This window comes from Zootoca vivipara, chromosome 1 (assembly GCF_963506605.1).
Source record: "Zootoca vivipara chromosome 1, rZooViv1.1, whole genome shotgun sequence".
In the NCBI taxonomy this organism is placed as follows: Eukaryota; Metazoa; Chordata; class Lepidosauria; order Squamata; family Lacertidae; genus Zootoca; species Zootoca vivipara.
This window is the reverse complement of record NC_083276.1, coordinates 115,711,025-115,733,205: the sequence shown is the minus strand read 5'-3', so window position 1 is coordinate 115,733,205 and position 22,181 is coordinate 115,711,025. Positions and strand designations below refer to the sequence as shown.

General features: G+C 40.5%; 1 protein-coding gene across 1 annotated transcript in view; it reads right to left on the bottom strand.

The window, feature by feature from the left end:
* Window positions 1-9,736: 9,736 nt before the first annotated feature.
* Window positions 9,737-22,181, bottom strand: part of CHN1 (chimerin 1) — a 92,031-nt gene continuing 79,586 nt past the window's right edge. The window contains exons 10-13 of the mRNA XM_035134957.2: window positions 21,502-21,579; window positions 20,418-20,555; window positions 20,029-20,134; window positions 9,737-10,835 (exon numbers count right to left, since the gene is read on the bottom strand). Of these exons, the coding sequence (XP_034990848.1) occupies window positions 10,664-10,835; window positions 20,029-20,134; window positions 20,418-20,555; window positions 21,502-21,579 (494 nt within the window). The 3' untranslated portion in view covers window positions 9,737-10,663. The remainder of the gene's footprint in view (window positions 10,836-20,028; window positions 20,135-20,417; window positions 20,556-21,501; window positions 21,580-22,181) is intronic.

Sequence of the window (22,181 nt, the reverse complement as noted above, 5' to 3'; positions counted from 1 at the left end):
AGGACGAGATGGTTGGACAGTGTTCTCGAAGCTACGAACATGAGTTTGACCAAACTGCGGGAGGCAGTGCAAGACAGGAGTGCCTGGCGTGCTATGGTCCATGGGGTCACGAAGAGTCGGACACGACTAAACGACAACAACAACAACAATGTGTGAAAAGCATCTAGGGATCTTAACATGTCAATAGTGTGATGCAGCAGCCAAAAAGCTAATGCTATTCTACACTGCATCAACAAAAGTAGTGTCCCAATCAAAGGAAGTCACAGTCCCACTCTACTCTGCCTTGGTCAAACAACACCTGGAATACTGTGTCCAGTTCTGGTTGCCACAAGCTCTACCTCTCTTCAAATCAAAACCAGTGAAGGTCCTGTGTGAGTGCCTGGAGACGGTTGGAGGATGGTTGGTGGTTAACGGATTGAGGTTGAATCCTGACAAAACAGAAGTACTGTTTGTGGGGGACAGGAGGCGGGCAGGTGTGGAGGACTCCCTGATCCTGAATGGGGTAACTGTGCCCCTGAAGGACCAGGTGTGCAGCCTGGGATTCATTTTGGACTCACAGCTGTCCATGGAGGCGCAGGTTAATTCTGTGTCCAGGGCAGCTGTCTATCAGCTCCATCTGGTACGGAGGCTGAGACCCTACCTGCCCGCAGACTGTCTCGCCAGAGTGGTGCATGCTCTGGTTATCTCCGGCTTGGATTACTGCAATGCGCTGTATGTGGGGCTACCTTTGAAGGTGACCCGGAAACTGCAACTAATCCAGAATGCAGCAGCTAGACTGGTGATGGAGCAGCTGCTGAGACCACATAACACCAGTCCTGAGAGATCTACACTGGCTCCCAGTACATTTCTGAGCACAATTCAAAGTGTTGGTGTTGACCTTTAAAGCCCTAATCGGCCTCGGTCCTGTATACCTGAAGGAGCATCTTCACCCCCACCATTCAGCTCGGACACTGAGATCCAGCACCAAGGGGGCTTCCGGCGAGCTGCGGACATCAAAGGAAGTGCGAGATAGCCCCTCGGGGAATCTCGAGCTTAACGGAGCGCTTTGAAGTCACGCAAAGGCTCTGCGGACTTCTAAAACCTCAGGGGGGGTTACCCTGAAGGTCGTGGCACCCAGCAGTGCCCAGCGTGCCCTCCTACGCCTGGTTTTTCTAGGTTTTTATAGCCTGGGAACCGGGCGTGGGATTGAGCTGCGGGCGCGAAAGGGGAGAGACCACTGGCTCCGTTAAGCGCAGTCTCTGGCTTCCGATGGTAAGCAGCAAGTTCTCTTAAATTATAAATAATCCGTGTCAAAAGACGGAGGAGATAATTGGTTACTGATTAGAGATCGGATTTGTGAAGCTGTGGGGCGCAAAAACGGGGCCCGTCCCAGCAGCGGGAGAAAATGGCGCAGTAAGAAAATCGGAGGAGCTGAGCTATGGAAAGTGAAACTGACTGCCTGCGGAGTGAGTTTTGCAGAAGCCCTTGTTTATTTTGTAACAAGGCAAGTTTTGAGGGGTGAAAAGAATTACCTAAAGACTCTATATTGATACTTTGTCTCTATCTTGGTGGTGGATCTGCAAGTGATCTAGATACTTTGTATTATCTGCGCTCTAGCCCAGAAAATACGATCGGCTTTGATCTGCCTGAAAGCTGTTTTAACATCGCTGCAGCACTGAAGGAGGGGGAAGAGAAGGCTGACTTTTAAAACAATTACGAGTAGAGTATTTCCACACTAACTTTGAGCTCTGAAGGGGGGGCCGATCTTGGATTGAGCCATCAAGAGGCTGAAGAGGGGGATTTACAGCTTTACTCTTTACTCTCCCTAATTAGATACTGTGTATTATCTGTGCTCTAGCCTAGAAAATACGATCGGCTTTGAGTTGTTTGAAAGCTGTTTTAACATCGCTGCAGCACTGAAGGAGGGGGAGGAGAAGGCTGACTTCTAAAACAATTATGAGTAGAGCATTCCTACACTAACTTTGAGCTCTGAAGGGGGGGCCGATCTTGGATTGAGCCATCAAGAGGCTGAAGAGGGGGATTTACAGCTTTAGAAATGCAGATCTGGGGTCTTTACTATCCCTAATTGGATTAAGCCTGCAAGTGGCTGAAGCTTTTAACTTGTTTTGGGTCGCATTGGATTCTATATGTGGATTAAGCCTGCAAGTGGCTGAAGAGTTGCGGGACTTGGCTTCTTTGTTTTAGGTCTTTGAAATTAAAGGTGAACTCAATTGAGTAAGAAGCGGAAGGGAGCTTATTAAGGAGGGACTGAGTTAAGGGGAATTGCAATCTGTAATCCTTCTATGTACTGAGAGTGGAAAAGTATTGAAAGAGGACTGAGAATTGAGAGTATACCACCCAGTGGTGGAGAAGGGAATATACATACTCAGGAGTTGGGACAAAGTATAGTGCCATCTGGGGGTAAATTGGGTATTGCAGGAACTTGGGATTTTGAGCAGTACCCTCTAGTGGTGAGAAGGGGGATTTTCTTTGTCTTTTTTGTTTGTTTGTTTTTGTTTCCCTCCTGAATAAAAATGGCAGGTAAAAAGGAAAAGAAGCCGGCAAGCACACCGAAAGACAGAAGAGGCTCTAAACAAGAAGAAGTTAAAGATCTAGAAGCTTTATGGCAAAAAATTAAAGATGAATTTAAACATAGTGAACAGCGAATGGATAAGAAATTGGGAGAGATTGACAAGAAGATTGAAGGAGCGGTGGGAGAGCTTTCGACTCAGATAAAAGATCTGTCAGTGAGATCCAAAACAATGGAAGATTCAATTAAGAAGACACAAAAAGAAGTAAAAGAGGTTAAAAAGGAAACGGATAAAGTGAAAGACAAAGTGAAAAAACTGGATAAGGCACATGAACAAATGCTTGACAATTTAGCATTGATAGAAATGAAACAAAGACAGTTGAATCTGAAATTGAGGGGTATTCCTGAAGAAACGGGAGAAGATATCAAATCGAGAATAATTGCTGAATTGGCAAAATGGATGGGAAAAACAGATGAAGAAGTGAGTCAGACAATTGTAAATGTGTTTAGAATTAAAGTGAAATCAGCAAAGGCCAAAGCAAGGAAAGCACCTGGTGATTGTGTGGTGATATTCAATACAATGGAGATGAAAAATGAGATTTTAAGACTGAGTTTCACCAACAAGCTAATCATCAGTGGTAAGCCTATAATTGTGTTTAAAGAGATACCAGGAAGATTTTTGAAAAAACGCGATAATTATAAAGCAATGGTGGCCTTGCTTAAGAAAAATGGAATTCAACATAGATGGGAATACCCCGAAGGAATGATGTTTCATTATAAGGAGAAGAGACATGTGCTGACAAGTATACAGGATATCGGAAAATTCTTGAGGAAGTACGAAAATTTTTTGGGAGAGTTGGACCCAGAACTGGCTGTTCTAGCAGAAGTAACAGCGGAAGAGGAAGAAGACCCAAGACCACAAAGAAGGAGGAGAAAGAGAAGAGAGGAAGAAGAAGAAAAGGCAGAGGAAGAAGACCAAGATCAAGAGAAAGAAGAGGAATCAGAGAGAGAGGAAGAAGAAGAAGATAAGGATTTAAATAAAGAACCCGACCAAGTTTAGCAAAATAATTTTTTGCTCTTCCTGATAGTAGGAAGTAAAATGGCATTGAAGATACATTCCTGGAACGTGAATGGCTTGAATAATAAGATTAAAAGGAATAAAATTGATCATGTTTTGAAGAAGAAGAATTTGGATATAATTTGTCTTCAGGAAACACATGTGGCAAAAAAACATAGTTATATTCTTAAAAATAAAAGGTTGGGTAAAGAGTTTATAAGTTCGATGGAAAAGAAAAAGAGAGGAGTGGTCTTGTATATAAAGGAGAAATTAGATCCGAAATTGATTTTTAAAGATGAAGAAGGAAGAATAATCGCGGCTCAAATATTGATTGAGGGAGAAAAAATGTTAGTGGTGGGAATCTATGCACCGAATGAAAATAAAGCTGAATTCTACAAGAATCTGGAGGAAAGGCTGACTGAATATATGGATCAAAAGACAATGCTTATGGGCGATTTTAATGGAGTGACAGTGCCAGAATTGGATAGGACCAAGAAAAGGAAGAATGAAGGTAAATTACCAAAATCCTTTTTTGAACTAGTAGAAAACCTGGGTCTAGTGGATATTTGGAGACTGAGGCACCCTACAACTAAACAATTTACATTCTTCTCAGAACCAAATCAGAGTTCGGGAAGGATAGATAACATGTGGATCTCCAAGGAACTAGTGCCCAGGGTGAGTAAAACAGAGATAATACCACGTACACTGTCAGACCATAATTCTATATTCATGGAATTGAAAAGCAAAGACCAAAAGTCCTTCAGGTGGAGAATGAACGAAGATCTATTTGATGATAAAGAGGTGGTCTCGAAAGCTAAGAAGACCCTGAAAGACTACTTTCATTGGAATTTACACAAAGATACCGGACTGGATATGGTATGGGATGCAAGTAAAGCAGTGATGAGAGGCTTTCTAATACAGCAAAACAGTTTTCTGAAACGAAAGAAAGAAAGGAAGAAAGAAGAAATTTTGAAATGTCTCATGGAAAATGAGAAGAACCTGATTGATAAACCCGAGAATCAGCAAATAAAGAATAATATAAAGATGTTACAGACACAATTCTCCATGTTGATCAATCAGGAGATTGAGTGGAAAATAAAACAAATGAGACAAAGAAATTTCGAATCGGCGAATAAAACAGGAAAACTGTTGGCTTGGCAGTTAAGGAAACGTCAAAATCAGAACATAATAACTAAGATTAAAACAGAGGGAGGAGTGACGGAAGATCCAAAGGAGATTAAGAAAACCTTTCAAAAATTCTATAAGGATTTGTATTGCAAAAAGAAAGAAGATGAGAAGAAGATCAGTGAGTATCTAGGAAAATATGGCTTGAAACCAATTCCAGAAGAAGAGAGGAAGAAGCTAAATAACAGGATAACGACACAAGAATTACAACAAGCAATAGGGAGAATGAAACAAGGTAAAGCCCCAGGACCAGATGGTTTAACGGCGAAATATTATAAAGTACTGAATGAACTGTTGGTTCCAGTTTTAGAGGAAATGATGAATGATATTCTGTTGGGGGGAAAGATCCCAAATACATGGAAAGAGGCATACATAACATTGATCCCAAAGCCGGATACGGATGGCTTAGAAGTCAAAAATTATAGACCAATCTCATTATTGAATAATGATTACAAACTTTTTGCAGATATAATGTCCAAGAGATTGAAAGAAGTTTTAAATCAAATAATACATAAGGATCAGGCTGGTTTTCTTCCTGGTAGACAGTTAAAGGATAATGTAAGACACATAATAGATGTAATAGAATATCTGGAGACCAAGATAGATAAACCAGCTGTCTTGATGTTTGTAGATGCTGAGAAAGCTTTTGACAATATATCTTGGCAATTCATGAAGAGGAATTTGGAATCAATGGTTGGGAAGAATACATTCGTGAATGGGATCGAGGCGATTTATTCAGAGCAAAAGGCAAGATTGATAATTAATAACACCCTAACAGAATATTTTGAAATCACAAAAGGAACTAGACAGGGCTGCCCTTTATCACCGTTATTGTTCATCATGGTCCTGGAAATATTATTGATCAGATTAAGAGACCTATCTACAATTAGAGGTATTAAGGTAGGTGCAAAGCAATTTAAAGTGAAAGCCTTCGCAGATGATTTAGTTTTAACATTGGAAAATCCAAAGGAAAGTGTTGCAGAAGCTATAGAAGTAATGGAGAAATTTGGCCAATTGGCAGGATTCAAATTAAATAGACAAAAAACCAAGGTTATGGCAATGAATATGACGAAAGAAGAAAAACAGGAATTACAGTTAAAACATGGACTCGACGTGGCTAAAAAGGTAAAATATCTGGGAATATGGATGACAGCAAAGAATATTAATCTTTATATTGATAATTACGAACAAGTATGGAAGGAAATAAAGAAAGACCTGGAAAGATGGACTAATATGAAAATGTCATTCTTAGGAAGAATCGCAACAATAAAGATGAATGTATTACCTAAGATGTTATTCCTATTTCAAACTATACCTGTGGTTAAAGGTACGAGGCAATTCCAAGAGTGGCAAAAGATTTTATCAAGATTTGTCTGGCAGGGGAAAAAAACCTATAATAAAACATAAAATTTTGGTAGATAAGAAAGAAAGAGGTGGATTCGCCCTGCCAGACTTGAGACTTTATTATGAAGCGTCCTGTATCTGTTGGATAAAAGAATGGATAACTCTAGAGAATACGGACTTGTTAGATTTGGAAGGTTTTAACAATAGATTTGGATGGCATGCATATTTATGTTATGACAAAAAGAAATCACATACCGGGTTTACGAATCATGTGATAAGAAGATCTCTGTACGAGGTGTGGGAAATAAATAAAAGGCTGTTAGAGACTAAAACACCCTGGTGGGTCTCACCAGCAGAGGTATTAACAGTTAAGAAAGTAAATATGGAGAAGAGGCGGGCCACGTATGAGGAAATCTTGACGAAAACTGAAAAAGGATGGAGTTTAAAACCTTTTGAGGACATTAAAGGAGTGTTAACAGGATGGATAGAATACCATCAAATAAATGATGTGCTTAAAGAAGATAGAAAAATAGGTTTTGAGGATAAAAGATCCAAATTTCAAATAGAAGTGCTAGAAGGCAAAACAAAGCTTTTGGCAAAGATGTATGATTTGTTGTTGGAGTGGTATACAAAAGATGAGTTGACAAAAGAAGTGATGATTAAATGGGCAAAAGATTTGGGGCATAATATTGAATATGATGCGTGGTTGAAATTATGGAATCAAACTTTAAGATTTACAGCATGTACTGCCTTGAAAGAAAATGTATATAAGATGATGTACAGATGGTATTTAACTCCAGTTAAATTAGCTAAAATGTATAGAATGAGTGATAAAAGTTGCTGGAAATGTAAAGAGAAAGATGGTGAATTTTATCATATGTGGTGGACATGCGAAAAAGTTAAAAGATTTTGGGAAAGTTTATATAACGAATTGAAAAAGATGTTTAGATATACTTTTCCAAAAAAAACCAGAAGCATTTTTGTTAGGAATAATAGGAGGAGAGATTAGAAAAGAAGATCAAACACTGTTTATGTATGCAACAACCGCGGCTAGGACTTTGTTAGCCCAAAAATGGAAATTACAGGAATTACCTACAATTGTGGAGTGGCAGATAAAAATGATGGACTATGCTGAACTTGCTAGATTGACATGCAAGATTCGTGACCAGGGGGAGACAAGGTTTCAAAAGGACTGGAGTAAATATGTGGACTATATGGAGAAAAACTGTAGATCATTAAAAACTCTCGCAGGATTAAAATAAACCTTACGAATTGACCAATATGTTAAAAAAGGAACTGCAAAAAAGGGAATTAACAAGAAACCCGCATGAAGGGAGGGGGGGAAGTCATAGCTCGGCGGAGCAAGGTAAAAGATGTGAATATAAGATTTTGTATAAAAGATTGGTTTTGTTAATTTGTTGAATTTGGAAAATTGGAATAAAATGTATTTTTAAAAATAAATAAAAAAAAGAGATCCAGCACCGAGGACCTTCTGGCGGTTCCCTCATTGCGAGAAGTAAGGTTACAGGGAACCAGACAAAGGGCCTTCTCGGTAGCAGCACCCGCCCTGTGGAACGCCCTTCCATCCCATCAGATGTCAAGGAAATAAGCAGCTATCCTAATTTTAAAAGACATCTGAAGGCAGCCCTGTTTAGGGAAGCTTTTAATATTTAATGTATTGTTTTAATATTTGATTGGGATCCGCCCAGAGTGGCTGGGGAGACTCTGCCAGATGTGCGGGGTATAAATAAAAAATCATTATTATTATATTGATAAGATGGAATGTGTGCAGAGGAGGGCAATCAAGATGATCAAGGGTCTGGAAACCAAGCCTTATGAGGAATTGTTGAAGGAGCTGGATATGTTTAGCATGGAAAGGAGACTTATATGATAGCCATCTTAAAATATATTTCAAGGGCTGTCACATGGAGGATGGAGCAAGTTTGTTTTCTCCTGCTCTGTAGGCAGGACCCAAACCAGTGGATCCAAGTTACAAGAAAGGAGATTCCGACTAAATATCAGGAAGAACTTTCTCACACTCAGAGCTATTTGATAGTGGAAATGACCCCCTGGGAGGTGGTGGACTCTCTTTCCTTTGAGGTTTTTAAGCAGAGGTTGGATAGCTACTGGTCATGTATGATCCTTGCATTGCAGGGGGTTGGATGAGATGACCATTGGGGTCCCTTCCACCTCAACAATTCTGTGATCTACAATATTTAAGTCAAAGAGGAACCACTGGCACTTCTGTGTGGGCAATATGTTCCTCATTCACTTAGTTGGCAGGGACAGCTCTGCACATATAGCCTTGCTGTAAACCCAGACTTGTCCTCAAGACTTGGTGAATAGAAATGAAGAATTCAACTTTTATTCTCCTCCTGCTCATTACTTGCTCCATGGCAAAAATACCACCAGATCACTCATTTGCTTCTTTCTCCTTGCCAAGGCCTAAAACAATAGAAAGACGGCTTTCAACCCAGTCTTGTTCAGCTCTTCTTCTTCATCTTCCTTGTAGTGGGAGGAGTCTGGGAGGCCCCCTGATTACAGACCTCTGACAGTAAGTAGAATCTTTTGTTCATATGGACCAGATGGCATATAAAGAACACAGACAAGGCCTGGAAGTCAGAGCGTTGCATATTGGTGTTTATTAAGTTTTGACTAGCAAGATTCACAATATTATGGCTCTATGTGTAAGGGGGGGAGGGGAAGAATGGGACTCTCTAGTACCTTTCTTTGAAATAGGCCATCAAAAGATTTGCACAATTGCCTGCATAGTTTGTCAAAGCTTACCAGTTTCTAGAGAATAGTATATATGAAACTGTATGTAAGATAGGACAGCTGTATTAAGGGACTTGCAGGAATACTGACAGCAACTTATTTGCATGATTTGCTAAACCACACATACCCAAATAAATAATTTGTAACTTTAGGTCATTTCTCCCTGGTTTGAAGGGTAGAGTGCGTGGGGAAGTCACTGTCCAACAATTTAAGCTATGATTTGGATTCATTAAGTTTGGATTGCTGTTTTGCATAAGTAGGCTGGCTGGCATATCATCAGCTGTACATTTAATTAGAAAAATGAACTAGGAATTGGCGGTTAAAAGCACTCCTGCTAATTTATTACGTTTATTCTTTATGCCACAAGAAAACTGTTTTAGCCCCAAGGCCACACTCCACACCGGCTGTGTGCTTCACACCCTCGAGGTTTTTTTTGCTTGCCTTGAATATATCCTTTGAACTCTTGCTCACCTGGAGGGAGGATAGAGAGGGATATGTGTGCAGAAACCAGCCTACTATGGGGAGGTGAAATTTGCTTTCATTTCTCTGCCCACTTTCACTCCTGGCTGCACCAGCCACTGGCAAAAAGGAGTGCAGCCTCAGGTTGAAAATGGTTCCCCAATCCACTAACAGCCCCATCTTGTGTTGAGTAAGGCATGTTTAAGTTCAAGGTTTCAATAGGCTAAAGCTTAACTTTGTTTATGAGATGATAGGGTTGTAAAGTTCCGGTCTTGTGCATTTATTATTTGGGAATAGGCTAAACTGAGAAGTCAAGTAAGGCTTTTCAAATAAGTGTGTTTTTGTTTGGGGTGTGGGGAACGGGCCGCATGTCTGTGATACTGGGGCAAAAATGCAGCCAGACTTGGTAAGGTTCCAACGCAAAACTTTAATAAATTAATACGCATGCCCAATAAAAATACAAAATTACCATTTAAAACAACAACAAACCAGTCTTCATTCGTTCAGTTTGCCACCTTTAACTGGATCTGTACAAAAAAAAGGCATGACTTGAAAGTGGCAGCCACAACGTAAAAGAAAAATGCATGCCATCGTTAAAACAAATGCTATAGAACCCAGCTAGAAATTACTGTATTTACTCAAGTCTAATGCACCTTCGAATCTAACGCACGCCTCTGTTTTTCAGAACCTTGAGGGGGGGTGGGAAAGGATTTGCTGGCAAACGTAAATGTGCTATCGAATCTAATGAGCACCTTAAATTTCGCAACATAATTTGGCCAAAAAAAGGCGCGCATTAGATTTGAGTAAATACGGTATCTTTCAAAGTAGGCTAAGAATGACGGGTGATGTCATTGAAGAGCTAGACATCTTGGTTCACTGCAATCTGCTCCCCGCAACTGAAATATCAGAAACCAATTACGGAACGTAGTAAGAAATCCACAACAGATTTACACTGAGAAACATGCTAAAGTACAATCACAGACTATTCCAGAACACAGAAGCTGTGCTGTTCCTGTTGTGTCCTTTGTAGCAGAAGCCTCACAAGAGAGGGTAAAACAAGGAGACCTACTTCAGTTTGAATTTCCTGTACTATGATGAAACCCCCCAGACCTATTTAGTACTGGAAAGTACAATATATGTTCCCAACATTGTCTGAATGATACCACACAAGCAACAATAATAAGCATCTTTCATACATCAAAAACCTCACAGTCAGAATTCCGCTGCAGGCTACATTTCAAAATATTCCTTCATCAACCCCGGATTCTTTCTTCTTCTTCTTCTTCTGCAGTTCATTTAAAAACATACATGCACGCGCACACCCACAAACAAGTTCAAAATAAAATATCTTCGTTTTTTATAAGCATCTCCACCACAAGTCTCTGGTAACGGATATCGTTCAGGGCAGCCATTGCATCAAGTTCTGGCGCTCGCATCAGCGTTGGTCCAAAAACAATGCCCAGGTTCTCTGCGTTCATCAGGTTCTCCTTTTCGTGGAGCGTCACCCTGAAACAAGGAGGGCTACGGTTAAAATGCAAAGCACTGGGAAGACATTGTTGGTAGCTACCAGCTTGATCTCACAAACATGGGACCAGAAACAAAAAACCACATTGACACTACAAATTAAATGTTTTAATGGTCACAATGTATTTTGCCCAATTGGCAGTGGCAGTTGTGTGTTGTCATGGCAGATATTCTCCCCGGTGGCAGAGCAAGCCGAGGGGTGCCCAGGGGTGGGGGCGGGGCAAATTGGGTCAGGATGCTCCGTGGGGCCTCTGAGGAATCTGTCTGCCTCCTTCCACTCAGCCACCCTACAGCTGAGGGGGAGGTGGTGGGTGGACTGTTTGGGGCAGAGCGGGGAGCCTGCATGCTCCCAAGCCACCACATCACTCCCAGGCCCTGTGGTGCGTGCCGCTCATCATTTTGTCATCCCCTCAGTGGTGACACCCTGGATGGCCCGCCCCCACTCCACCCCCTTCCTCTGCCCCTGCTTCTCCCCTCTCTCCCCCATTCCCAGACAGTCTGCCTTATGGTCACTGCTTTACAGAAATCCAGTTGGCAAGACTTGGTGGGACACGGTCATGAGTCCCAACTAAAGGAACCCTGAGAATTACAGTTTTGCAAAAGAGTTACCATTCTCCAACAAACTCTTCTCATGAAAACTAGGTTTTTTTTTTGTTAGTGCAGCAGGGGGTTCAATCCACATACAGCATAAAGGGCCCAGAAAACCCTGTAGGCACCCTGATTGTGTTGATAATTCTGTACTCTTAAGATCTGACCTTACAACAATTATAGCATGTGAAATCTGATGTTAAAAGGGGGTCCTTGTGATTGTAATCCTTGTGATTGTAAACAGTGCTAGAAACTCAGATATCTAAGCCAGGCACCAAATGGCTCCTTACACCCAGAATGCTCCTTACCAAAACAGAATGATGCCTTCCTGGAACAGATGGCCAAGCATTCCAAAGGAAGTGAGATAGTAGTAATGGGGGATTTTAACTATCCTGATATTTGTTGGATGTCAAACTCAGCCAAGAGCATAAGGTCGAACAGATTCCTCACTGGCCTTGCAGACAACTTCATTGTCCAGAAAGTGGGAGAAGCAACAAGAGGATCAGCCATTTTAGATCTGGTCCTAACCAATAGTGATGACTTGGTTAGTGGGGTAGAAGTGGCAGGATCATTAGGTGGGAGTGACCATGCTCTTCTGGAGTTTATTATCCAGCGGAAAGGAGCAACCAAGCATACTAAGGTCCAAATTCTAGACTTTAAGAAAGCCGACTTCAGAAAACTTAGGGAAACGCTGGGTGAAATCCCATGGACAGTAATACTAAAAGGGAAGGGAGTTCATGATGGTTGGGAGTTTGTTAAAAGGGAGATATTAAAAGCACAACTTCAGGCAATACCAATGAGACGGAAACATGGAAGGTGCCTAAAGAAGCCAGGCTGGCTATCTAAAGAACTTTTGACTGAGTTAAGATTTAAAAGGGATATGTACAAAATGGCGAGGAATATGGCGAGGAATATAAGGATCCTCCTAGATCTATTAGAATATTTGGATTGGTCTCCAGGGAAAAGAGCGGCCTTTGTCTTCCTAGATATGGAGAAAGCTTTTGATTCGCTTGCATGGGAATTTATGAAAAAATCTTTGGCAGAATTTGGAGTTAAAGGGAAGTTCATGGAGGGGATCAAGTCAATTTATAATAGACAATTCGCAAAATTAATTTTAAATGGGGAGGTGATGGAAGAATTTGAGATAAATAGAGGGACGAGACAGGGCTGTCCCCTCTCCCCATTATTATTCATATTGTCCTTAGAATCATTATTAATCGAAATTAAGGAAGATGAAGGAATTAAAGGAATCAAAATAAGAGATAAAATTTATAAAATTAATGCCTTCGCGGATGATATGTTAGTTTTCTTAGAAGATCCGGAGGAATCCTTTAAAAATCTGAGGAAAATATTGGGAGCATTTGAGGCAATTTCTGGACTCAAAATTAATGAGAAGAAAACCAAGGTGATAGTTAAAAATATAAGGAGGGAGGATAGTATAAAATTGGGAAGCATCATAAATTGGGAAGTAGTTAAAAAAATTAAATATTTAGGTATTGTAATTAGTGGCCAAAATATAGATCTTTTTGAAAATAATTATGGGAGAGTCTGGAAAGAATTAAAAAAAGAAATGGAAAGATGGCATGATTTAAATTTGACCCTTTCAGGTAGAATGGCCTCAATTAAGATGGTGGTTCTACCTAAGATATTATTTTTGTTTCAAATGCTCCCAATTGTGGGGAAAAAAGAAATATTTGATAGGTGGAGAAAGGATTTGTCCAAATTTATATGGGGAGGTAAGAGAGCAAGAGTCCAGTACAAATTACTGACTGATAATAAAGAAAGGGGTGGTTGGGGGGTCCCGGATCTTAGGATTTATCACGCCTCCGCATGCTTATGCTGGCTTAAAGAATGGCTATTATTGGAGGATGAAGAGGTTCTAGTGGTAGAGGGTTTCAGAAATATAACTGGATGGCATACCTATTTGTTACAGGAAGGGGGGGGTAGGTTCAATCAATTCTCAGATCACATAATCAAAAAAACGATTCTAAAAACTTGGCTGGAATTTAAAGATCTAATTGAACCAAAAACACCTTGGTGGGCCTCGCCTTTAGAAATGACGGCGATGGGGGGGAGATGCAGGAAGGGAACTTGGTTAACATACCGAGATGTGATAGTCAAAGAGAATGAGGAGTTAAGGTTGAAATCATACGATCAGATTAAAACCAGCTGTACTAGCTGGTTACAGTACTTGCAATTACAAAGCTTGTTCAAGAGCCATAAGGAGAAAGGGTTTCTGGAAGGGAAATCGAAGGTGCAAGAATTAATAATTGAAAGTGATTCTAAATTATTATCAAAAATTTATAGATATCTCCTAGAATGGGAATTAAAAGATGAGGAAATAAAGAGTACGATGACTAAGTGGGCCCAAGACCTGGGGAGGCCAATTTATAAAGTCCAATGGGACAGACTGTGTAAAAGAACACTAAAGTTTACGGCCTGTACCGGGATAAAGGAGAATATGATGAAGATGTTATATAGGTGGCACCTGACTCCGGACAAGCTAAGTAAAATATATAAGAATGATGATAAAAACTGTTGGAAGTGTAAAGATAAGGTGGGTGACTATTTACATTGTTGGTGGGGATGTGAAAAGATATCTAAATTCTGGGGGGAAGTGTATGAGGAACTGAAAAAGATGTTAAAATTCACGTTTAAGAAAAATCCAGAATATTTTCTATTAAGTTTGATTCCCGAAAACCTTCCGGAAGACAGGGAAAGTATTTTTCTTTATGCATGTGCGGCGGCAAGGCTGCTAATAGGACAAATGTGGAAAAAAGTAGAGGCTCCAGCAATACAAGAATGGCAGGTAAAATTAATAGATTTTATGAGCTTGGATAGAATGACGGCAGCAATTAGGAATAAGTCAAAACAATCAATTAGTAGGAAATGGGAATATGTAGAGGATTATTTTAAGAAAAAGGATATTAGAACGGAGCTAAAGATCTGTTTACTTTGAGGCAGCGCGGGGAATAATAGAGAAAGGTAATTGGATGGGGGAGAATCGTATGTTAGGGCTGATTTGTATGGATTAACAACGCAAGTAGTAGGAGTAAATCACAGCTAAGTGGTGTGGGCAAGTTTGGAAGTTAATTTTTTAATGAAATAATAGAATGGTAAGATTATTAAATGTAATTTTGATTCGTGTTGCGTGTGTGTGAAATGTTAAAATTTTGAAATGTGTTTTTATGGCAATAGAGGAATGGTTGTTTGTCTTTTGCTGTAATGTTTCTTTTAAATGTTTCAATAAAGTCTTTTTTAACAATAAAAAAAAAAGGGATATGTACAAAAAATGGAAAAGGGGGGAAATCTCCAGAGAGGAATTCAAACATATAGCCAGCACGTGTAGAGACAAAGTCAGAAAAGCTAAAGCACAGAATGAACTCAGGCTCGCTAGAGAGGTTAAAAGCAACAAAAAGGGCTTTTATGGGTATGTCCGTAGCAAAAGGAAAAACAAGGAAACAGTGGGGTCACTCAGAGGAGAAGATGGTGAAATGCAAACAGGGGACAGAGAAAGGGCAGAACTCCTCAATGCCTTCTTTGCCTCAGTCTTCTCCAAGAAAGAAAACAACGCCCGACCTGAAGAATATGGAGCAGATGATTCAGCAGGGGAAACACAGCCCAGAATAAGTAAGGAGGTAGTACAAGAATACTTGGCTAGTTTAGATGTATTCAAGTCTCCAGGGCCAGATGAACTACATCCAAGAGTATTAAAAGAACTGGCAGAGGTGATTTCAGAACCACTGGCAATAATCTTTGAAAATTCCTGGAGAACAGGCGAAGTTCCAGCAGACTGGAGGAGGGCAAATGTTGTCCCTATTTTCAAAAAGGGGAAAAGAGAGGACCCAAACAATTACCGCCCAGTCAGCCTGACATCAATACCAGGAAAGATTCTAGAGCAGATCATTAAGCAAACAGTCTGTGAGCACCTAGAAAGAAACTCTGTGATCACTAAAAGTCAGCATGGGTTCCTGAAAAATAAGTCATGTCAGACTAATCTGATCTCATTTTTTGACAGAATTACAAGCCTGGTAGATGAAGGGAACGCTGTGGATGTAGCCTATCTTGATTTCAGCAAGGCCTTTGACAAGGTGCCCCATGATATTCTTGTAAAGAAGCTGGTAAAATTTGGGCTAGACAATGCTACCATTCAGTGGATTTGTAACTGGCTTACTGACCGAACCCAAAGGGTGCTCATCAGTGGCTCCTCCTCATCCTGGAGAGTAGTGACTAGTGGGGTGCCACAGGGTTCTGTCTTGGGCCCAGTCTTGTTCAACATCTTTATCAATGACTTGGATGATGGGCTTGAGGGCATCCTGAGCAAGTTTGCAGATGACACCAAATTGGGAGGGGTGGCTAACACCCCAGAGGACAGGATCACACTTCAGAATGACCTTAACAGATTAGACAACTGGGCCAAAGCAAACAAGATGAATTTTAACAAGGAGAAATGTAAAGTACTACACTTGGGCAAAAAAAATGAAAGGCACAAATACAGGATGGGAGACACCTGGCTTGAGAGCAGTACATGTGAAAAGGATCTAGGAGTCTTGGTAGACCACAAACTTGACATGAGTAAGCAGTGTGATGCAGCAGCTAAAAAAGCCAATGCAATTCTGGGCTGCATCAATAGGAGTATAGCATCTAGATCAAGGGAAGTAATAGTACCACTGTATTCTGCTCTGGTCAGACCTCACCTGGAGTACTGTGTCCAGTTCTGGGCACCACAGTTCAAGAAGGATACCGATAAGCTGGAACGTGTCCAGAAGAGGGCAACCAAAATGGTCAAAGGCCTGGAAACGATGCCTTATGAGGAACGGCTTAGGGAGCTGGGTATGTTTAGCCTGGAGAAGAGAAGGTTAAGGGGTGATATGATAACCATGTTCAAATATATAAAAGGATGTCATATAGAGGAGGGAGAAAGGTTGTTTTCTGCTGCTCCAGAGAAGCGGACACGGAGCAATGGATTCAAACTACAAGAAAGAAAATTCCACCTAAACATTAGGAAGAACTTCCTGACAGTAAGAGCTGTTCGGCAGTGGAATTTGCTGCCAAGGAGTGTGGTGGAGTCTCCTTCTTTGGAGGTCTTTAAGCAGAGGCTTGACAGCCATCTGTCAGGAATGCTTTGATGGTGTTTCCTGCTTGGCAGGGGGTTGGACTGGATGGCCCTTGTGGTCTCTTCCAACTCTATGATTCTATGATTCTATGAATGCCTCTTTGCCATTTTGGGGCCAGGTGGCATGAAAGTTTTATTTTTTAATAGGACTTTTGGGTTCCTGAAATTCATTTTGATTGTGCAGATAAAATATAATGGATAGAATTCTACAGTGTGTGTTGCTAGCTTGTGAAAACAGGCAAGATCCAAGGATCCCCAAGCATGCACTTCCAGATGGTGGAAGATGTCAGGCACCATCCTGGTATCTGGGCATCTTCACTTGGTCGCAAGTGGCCGATGGCCAGGTGCAAAATGCTCCTGGTGCTTGGTAAATTTTGAACATGTTGGAAACTACAGTGGTGCCTCGCAAGACGAATTTAATTCATCCCATGAGTTGCTTCGTATAGCGAAAAAATCGTTTTGCAAAGCGGCTTGGTTTTCTATAGGGTGGTTCACAAGACGAATAAAAAAATTCGTCTTGCGAGGCACCCTATGGGACGAAAAAAAATTGTTTTGCGAAGCGCGCCATAGGAAACTTCATCTTGTGAGTCTCCATTGAAATCACAAAACGCATTCATCTTGCGAATAATTCATCTTGTGAGGCATTTGTCTAGCGAGGTACCACTGTACTGCCCTAAAGGACTACTGTGAGACGGATATCCACTTATGGGCTCCTTAGAGGAAGGATGAAAGTCTAGAATTGAAAGAAGCCATGTCCTTCTATAGAACCACACACATCCCTTTTCATGTTATAAACAGTAAAATGGAATAAATACAACACACACAAAGCATACCATCTAAATGCATTGAATAAACATCTACGATACACAATCTATGTAATTAATGACAGGAAAAGTGATTTGTCTCCCTCTCTTCGGACTCTGTTCGAATGGCGCAGCATGCAAGCGGCTGTCTTGAGAGGCTACAATACGCTTTGCGGCAGTTAATTGCCAATTAATATTTGTAAATTAGCTGGTGAACAGATTAAATTCATATCACAGGATTACAACTCAAAATCCCCATCAAGGGCACACATATATAACTAAATACCCACTGTTGTGAAGTCTGTGAATTATAAATAAAATATCAGCAGCCCCCTCTCCACCGTGTTCATTCTATATTAGAGAGTAAAATAAATTTCAAACACCTTTCATGATAGCTAGGAGCTGATAACTGTTTGGCATATTGAAGCTGGGCAACCTCTGCAGTTTCTATTTACAGTGACTCCAAATATAGCCAGCAGGCTGACCAACTGAATTTGCAACATGTCTTTGTGAGCATGCCAATAAAAGGTTAGATGCTGCTTATGTACCTATGTGAAATGGGCATGACTGAGTTATTCTTGCGTCTATGGCAGTCATAAGAAAATTCTGTGTGGAAACTTCTTGGCTAGTGCTTTAAAAAAGAGCTGGTTGGCCTTCACACTAAATAACAAGTTTTTTGGAAGTCTTATCAGAAACTCCTCCTTTCTTGCCACTTTTGCTGTTTGTATTTGCATTTTTGTACATTTGAATTTTAAAGAGGATTTTGATTGTGAAATTATACTCGCATGAGTGGAGTATATATTTAGAGAATACTTTTTAAAGAATAAACCACTACAAATCATGTCTGAAGTGGCAAGTGCACATTTGTCAATGGATCCCATTAGTATCTCACTGAGCTTCTAAAAGAAAATGGCGCTGTTAATAAAGGGGAATGAAAAAGCATTTTGGGTGTGATAGAAGGAAAGTGACCCCCCTCCCCTTTCTGTTACTTTTAATAGAAAGAGAGGAAGCAGGCATTAAATGTGCTTCACGTAGTCTGGATTGTGGCTTTCCTTATCCATAGCAAAGATGTTAATTTTTCCAAATGAGAAACCAAAGCTTGTGCCAAGAACTAAAAATGGTTGTTCACACTATCGAAATATATATAATTTTTTTTTTAAATGTCCAGTAGCACCTTAGAGACCAACTAAGTTTGTTCTTGGCACCAGCTTTCATGTGTGTGCACACTTCTTCAGAAACAGAAGTCACCAGACCCTTATATGACTTCTGGTGACTTCTGTTTCAGTGTATCTGAAGAAGTGTGCATACACATGAAAGCTCATACCAAGAACATATATATATAATTTTGACTGCATCAGACCAAGACGGCTACCTAACTGAATCTAGGGCACACTATCATTACTGGAATTTTATTGGCTGGGTACAGCAATCCTAAACCCTGGTCTGGCAGCACAGGGCAGAACAACTACTGCAGCCAATACTTTGCTGTTCATGCCAGCCAGGGCCAAAGATGTGGCGGAGGGGGTTGCCCAGTTTTTAATGTTTCAATTACAGACTGGCACAGCTGAGTTGGTTCAGCCAGATTTCTACTTTGAAACCGTAGGCCGAGCCATGCTCAATGTGGTAGACAAGAAAAACAGTGTTGGGCATGATGCGATAGTCCATGTAACCAGGAAAGAGAAATTAACTACCGTAACCAGGAAAGAGAAATTAACTACCTGAAGATCCAAAGTTTACATGGATTAACTAAAGGCACGGTTGCTTTGGGATGCTCAGAATATTACTTTGCATTGTCTTGATGGCCAGAATGCTATCCTCCCAAGGAAACTATATGATCAAAGAAAGTTCCTCAAAAGAAGGGAAAATAAGATGCGAAAAAATGTTTTTGCAAAGGAAAACAAAAACTCAAATCAGAGAGGATTAGGATTACACTCTTAGGGAAGTTTAGATTTTTGAACAGTGGCATGCGGTCAGTGCAACTTGCAACCTTGGCGTTGCCAGGCCACGTTCTAACCAACTGAGCTATCCAAAGGGACAAATCTCACCTGTTCTTCAGTGGAGGGGAGCAAAAACAAAGAGGCATTTTATTGGGTCTCTGTTTTCAGAAGAAATAAATGTGGACGAGGGACTGTGCTGTGTGCCCTCACAAGGACTAAGTAATTCCAAAACCAATCTATGATCATTCCTCTGAATTCACAAGCAGCCTCATTTGACAAGGAAACACTCTAATTGTTTCGTAGATAGTTACATGAAGGGGGAAATATGGAATTCACACTTCTTGCTGAGAATTTGCTTATCATGGCTCAGCACATGAATAGGGCACAAAGGGTGACATTCCAATGCTGTCTCCTCCACTGCCAGAAGGCATCCACCAACAGAACTGGGAAGGAGGCAATTTTACGGCAATTCTTCCTTCTGCTGCAGCACCTTTCCTTCTCTAAATCAGCTTTAGAAGTTTGGGGGACCCTCCCGTTCCTACTTTTTTTTGGGGGGGGACACATGTGACTGTAGGGAGGAGGAGAAATGCTTAAAATTGTCGCCACCTATTGCTTAATGCCTTCCATCACTAGAGTCCTACCCTTAGGATTTAATGCAGTTAGCCCAAGAACCAGAGGCAAGAAACACACAAGAGGTACTAAGAAGAGGACGGGACCATTCATTTCCATACCTTTTTAAATGCGCCATGAGATACCGTAAGGTTTCACAGTGAGCAGGGGGCAGCAATTTTAGGGCTTCATGAAGTATTTCCAGCTGTTCGTCAGGATCTGTGGTTTCTGAAACAAGAAATATCTGATCAAATTGAAGCAAAAATATGTGGGGGTTTCAGGAGTTTGGGTAGTCTTCCCAGATAATTCTAGTTTATTGTAATTAAACAGATGATGAGGAATGGTTTGTGAAGCAGAGAGTTGCTCTGTAGCTCTCAAGTTTTAAATTGGTTTTAACTCATCTAATCAATATTTTACCAAGTGGAGACCAGAGGACGGAGTCCCGATTTTATCACTAAAAGGGGGGTGGGAAACGAAGTTCACTTGAAAAATAGTATAAATTAAAACTTACTTGCAGAATCTATAAACTTTGGGTAGGCATCGTATGTGATTAGCGGAATTGGCAAATCCCTGAAGTACAGTTTAAGTGCACCTGTGATAATATTGATATCTTCATATGTATTCACAGAGATGTCTGCTTTTTCCCCATCTGTAGGTAAAAACGAGGGAGAAAAGGGGGTGGGGGAGAGGAGAAGCAAACAATGTAGGAGGATTATTTTCATACAAAATTGAACATTTACTGGTGTTCACCTTTTTGCTGTCCTAACAAGCCTTTTGTAAACAACTCCAGTACTATATTGCCATAGGTTTCAGCTCTAAGTCAAGTACACTTAAACCAGCTTGTTCTTCTCTTCACAAGACATTATAAATTAATGATTGCTTTACACATTAAACCAAGTCTTTCTTCCTTACCAGCGAATTGGTACAGACCGTGAGAATGTTAATTTACGTTTACCTCAATTTGCAAGAGCGATTCCTTTACTAAGTGAGATGACAATGGCTGGATAAATCAGCCACAAACACTACACTTTCCTCTGCTCAGTAATCAAGGCGAATTCACCAGACCTCATACTGGCAACCTGTACAATGGTTGGTATGCCAAAAGCTACCTTAGGTACAGTAGATCTGCATCCACTGACCACCTATGGTTGATTTGCAGTAGACTGGGAAAGATCCCTGAAAATTGAGTTGTTTAACAGCAGGAGCAATGAAATGACTCCCAGCTCTAAATTTTACTTCTGAAATGAAGGTGTGTTGAATGGCATCCAGTTGTGGAACTTGAAACCTATTCCTGACCTAAGAATTATTTTAATGCTAAGATTTCGGAATAGATGGATCTTGTTCATTGCTGCATTAAACCATAGAATCATAGAATTGTAGAGTTGTAAAGGAAACACAGGGGGTCATCTAGTCCAACCCCTTGCAATGCAAGAATCTTTTGCCCAACCTGGGGCTCGAACCGACAACCCTGAGATTAAGAGTCTTATATCACAAGATTTGCAAGTCCACTCCATTTTTAAATGGTCTGCTATCTGGTGTGGGAGTCTTGGCCACTTTTGGATGTAAAAGCTAAAACATCCAGTAAGGAATATTACCTCGGTCAAAAGCCATTTTGACATCTTCAATTAGGTCACTGAATCCAGATACTCTGTAGAGTCCTTCAGAATTGAGACCTGTAAAAAATAATAATCACTCGATTAAACTTAGATATTTATCTTTTCTGCAGTCACATTTCTTTACTGCTGGCAACGCATAAATCTGAGCTGAGCTTTAAAAGCTTCATCTTCCTTTCTGAGCATAAATTTCACCGCCAGCTCTCAATCCTAAACATGTAACACTGTTGTGATCAGCACCCAATAATTTTACACAAACATATTTATGATAATGGTCCCTGGAATGGGGAAGATGTCATCAAATCACAAAGGAATTTGAAAACAAACCACTCACATTAGAATATCCAAGCTTATTTACATATATTTAAATATCATAAGAGCAACATTCAAGCAAAGAATCATTACAGGGGTAGACGTTGAGGAGGAAATGTGTAATTATCAGAGTGCTTAGCTATAAATATATAATTTACCTGTTGTTTTCCACAGAAATATCTGTGCAAGTAGAACAAGAGATCACTCAACAGCAGGCATAAATATTAAAGCACTGGAAAGAATATTTTTGGTGACTTGTACCATTAAAGAAACAATAACGGGGATTCAGCAGAGACATTACATTTTAAAAAAAACCAATGCAAAGTTAAGCATGCGTTGCTCAGGGAAAT